The sequence below is a fragment of the Phytophthora sojae genome (assembly GCF_000149755.1).
Source record: "Phytophthora sojae unplaced genomic scaffold PHYSOscaffold_18, whole genome shotgun sequence".
Taxonomy (NCBI): Eukaryota; Oomycota; class Peronosporomycetes; order Peronosporales; family Peronosporaceae; genus Phytophthora; species Phytophthora sojae.
In genome coordinates this window covers 427232-431215 of record NW_009258132.1, presented here as the reverse complement: position 1 = coordinate 431215, position 3984 = coordinate 427232, and the positions used below count along the sequence as shown (strand labels likewise).

General features: G+C 48.2%; 1 protein-coding gene across 1 annotated transcript; it reads right to left on the bottom strand.

Annotated features, from left to right (window-relative positions):
* Positions 1–3296: 3296 nt before the first annotated feature.
* Positions 3297–3737, bottom strand: PHYSODRAFT_534593 (hypothetical protein; the record flags this gene model as incomplete). The annotated part of the gene is made up of 1 exon (XM_009541086.1): positions 3297–3737. A coding segment is annotated over one exon (441 nt), but the record flags the coding sequence as incomplete, so codon positions are not given.
* Between the last annotated feature and the right edge of the window lie 247 nt (positions 3738–3984).

Below are 3984 nucleotides of genomic sequence, written 5' to 3'. Positions count from 1 at the left end.
ATCTCCTGCGAGACCGCCTTCAACAAAGGTATCGCCCTGAAAACCGCCGTGTCTGAAGTGGTCATGGGCCAGACACATCCTTGTTATCTTCCAGTTGTTGCGGATCCCGTACACCGTAATGAAAAATGGGCAGTTGGCAGTGCTGCCTGGAATGAGCTGCTGCTGCCCTTTCACCGCCTTGCAAGTGTACTTGGCGTTTCCTTCTTGACGACGAGAGTGATAGCTGTTGTTGGCCACGCGAATGGAAAAGCCACGGGCTCGAGCAAACTCGCGACAGCGTTGCAGCAGAGCCTTTTTCGACTCAAACGTCACAGACGCAACGTTGTTTCCATGGTCGGAAACTACGCCGTAAGAAGAGGGGTCGAGGGGATCCAAGCCGACATCTAGCTCAGGTCGTAGCATGCGCATCTCGATCAGTTCGGCGATGTCCGCTTCTTCGACAGCGGATGAGGTGATCATGGGCGAAGACATTGTCCGGGTGACCGAAACAGGAGAGGTGGTAGAGGTGTTGAGGCGTGTAGTTGGGTGGGTATCCGACAAAAAGACGAATGAGCCCTGCAGTCAAAACTCGCGAGCTAAGAGAACACAGGCTAAACGAGGTGGTTATGAAACTCCTACAGAGATGTGTTGCTAAGCTCCGGCCCAAGATACTGAAAAAAAGTATGAACGTCCGTTTCAAAATGTACGACAAGAAGCTCAGAATACCGCGAAGTGAGATGCCCAGAATGCCCGTCCGTTTTAAAACTTACGAGTCGTAAGTTATTGCTTTCAGACTTTTCAACAAACCCAACTGTACTTATCAGACGCGCGGCCGACGAAGTTTTAATACAGAACCAAGTGCGTTAGTTTGGTCTGCGTGCATACAATTCTACGAAGCGATGATGTAAACTTACACATTAGCATTACGACACTCTTACTCTAAAAAGGTAATTTCGTACGATATTACTTGGCCCTGGAAAACAGTTATTTTTGCCCATAAAATTAACGTTCAATTCGGATATGATAAAACGTTATTTTTGACTGTGGCAATCTACTTGCAAATTGATGCATTCACCTACTTAGACTTTTACAAAAAGGCTTCAATCTACTTGAAACTTAATTCCTCGCGCGTATGTCATCTCCTGCATGATTTAGCACATCCAGCATGGATTAGCATCCTTTTGGCACTTTCCGAAAGTGCCATTTCCGAGCCAAGCTGGCTTCGAAACACGACTTCAAAGCCACTATGATTTACCACTAAGTACGAACACTATCTAGTGCACTAATTAGGAGGGAAAACCGGTTGCAAAGCACAATATCATAGAGCACATATATATCATAGAGCACACTTTCGATTATCCAATGAAAGCCATATAATTCACACTTGAAATAAGACATTCAATCTCGGAGCCTGATAGCCGCGCTCGTTGCGTTACGCCATTTTGACTGGCGCGAACAGGTAGAACGCGCTTAAAAAGCGAAGGTGACGCGCGGCCAAAGCAGTACGAGCGCTCGTTGCGATTACTTAAGTACGTACGAGTTCAAGCTGTGTGTGCTTCGATTCCTAGACACTACACCGATGGCAAAAACGGTAGCTAACGGAAAACGCCAATTTGTATACCGCATACTATTGAATTGAACACTTGTCAAATCTAGAAAGATATACAAATAGGAGGGGGGGTTATACTACCAAAGTAGCTCCGACGCATTCAAGTCTGAAATATTGTGTGTAGAGCTAGCTACGTTCTGCAAAACCTCTTTGATGGCATCCTGCCAACGTATGTACCAGTCTTCAAACCATGGAGACATCCATAGATTGCGCAGAGTTGGTTCACAACGTCTCTCATGCCGTTAGATGCAAGCAGAACTTAGACCAACAACCAAAACCATTTTTCTTTGGGTACCTTACGGTAATTTTGCGTAAAGTTACACAAAATGCAAACAGTACCGAATACAAGTGTCAGTTTTTAAACTGTGGTCTTTAAAAAGATAAAAATAACCGGATCTTGCTTGCCGTATTTGACAAAGTAATACTTACACGGAAAATAAAGGGTGATTTTCAATTTTAAGATATCTCTTAGCCAATCAAAAGATGTTTACATGCTAAACTTCACATAAATTTCAAGAAAATTATAAGTACTCAACGTTCTATACGGTTTGGTTGAGGTATACAAATTGGCGTAGGTACAATAGCTTTGTATACTGAGCACATTCTATCAGATTTGAGAGGAGGTATTCAATTCGGGAAGGGTACGCTATTTGGCGCTATCCGTTAAGTATTTTCCTGACGGGAAGGTGATTCCCTTCATTTCATTTTCATCCGGGCTTCAGGAACAAACTTTGCCAGGAGGTCTTTCACCGTCTTGGCCGCGATAGTTTCCGCCAGATCGAAGGTCACTCCAGGAATCTCGTACACGTCCATGATCTTCGTGAATATTAACCCTATCGTTAACGCCATACATTTCTGTTTGAAGAGACACCATACAAACTTTAAGTAAAACGGGGTAAAATGATGCATGAGGTATCATTTTGCTGTATTAGGTTTGCGAGGCCAACTGATCAAAAGTATACGTGATGGGAGGTTTGAAGCGACCTTTCCATCAAAAAGATACGTGAGGCATCATTTTACTGCTTCTCTGTGATTCGCTGCGAATCGACAAAAGTATCAGTGGAAGCAGTACCGTGAGAACAGCACCCTAACAAAACTTTAGTAAGAGCAGTACCGTGGATCACAGCGCCATCTTGTGGATTATGTGGGGCTTTTCCTAGTTGTGAAGCGGCGGCGCCGTGGTCTCCGATGCGACGCTGGCGACTATGGCGGCTGTCCTGGACCTGGCCGGAGCGTCTCCGACGGCGGCGACAAGCACGCGATGACTGCGGGCATCTCGGGCAGCAAGCACAACGGCGGCCGCAGCGCCGCCGTGTGTGCCGTCAACAGCATGGTCTCGGAGGCTTCCGCGGCGACCGTGGCCGTGTTGGATGTGATCGGGGGCGTCTCCGCTGGCATGGTCACGAACGCGACGGTGGCATTCGGCTCGGGCAGCGAGCGCAACGACAGCGGCAGTCCGCACGCAGGTTGCCGCCGGTAGTAGCGTCAGCGGCGTCGCCAGCGACATCGACAGCAGGGTCTCGGACACGATGGAGGTGACTCTGACCTTGGGGGATGCGGTCAGATCTACGATGTCCGTGCAAGACGTTGATGTAGATGTGTACAATGGCTGATATATGTTATTGGCTCTACAGGTAATGAACAGTGGGATGAACATGTCTGACAAACGAAGTATATTGAATGTCCCTTTCCATTCTGCGCGAGGTACTTAGATGTAGGGCTCTACAACCCTGGTGTACCAGTATGCGTGATGAAGCTGGGAAGACCAAGACACTTGAACGTCGATACGCTGTCGGGGCGTCCAGACAGAACAGAAGTTGCGCGGGCAGGTTGGGCGGTGCCGGCCGCAAATTGTTGCCATGACAACGACGTCGACCAAACCTGCTGCTGAAGATGCAAAGTCCTCCAGCGCCGCAAAACTTGTAGGCTCGAAAACGATATTGTTCGCAAATAAAACACTGCCCCCGTCAAAATCCTCGCGTACGGCTGGGCTCATCGCTCTGAGGTCGGCCTCGTGAATCGTGACCTTGGATAAATTCGGGAAATCCACGCGTGCGCCACGAATCAGCAGTTTTGACATGTTTGCCAAGTTGTCCTGGAACTCAATCCCGATGCATCTCCCAACACAAGTCTCCAATGCCACTTGTGCAACCACGTTGCCGATCCCAGATCCAAAGTCAACAAAAGTTTCGCGATTGTAAGCGTTGGAATGACTGCCAGTATTGCTGAAACCCCAGTTGGCGAAATCTCACCAGCATGACAATCCGGCGCATGGACGGGTTGACGCAAGGCCGAGGCATGCAAACTTGACACAGCGTCATGAACGTTGCCAACATTATCGGGAGCGCTCACCTTGTGGCCACCACTAAGCGCGTCCGTGCCGATTTTTGATCCCG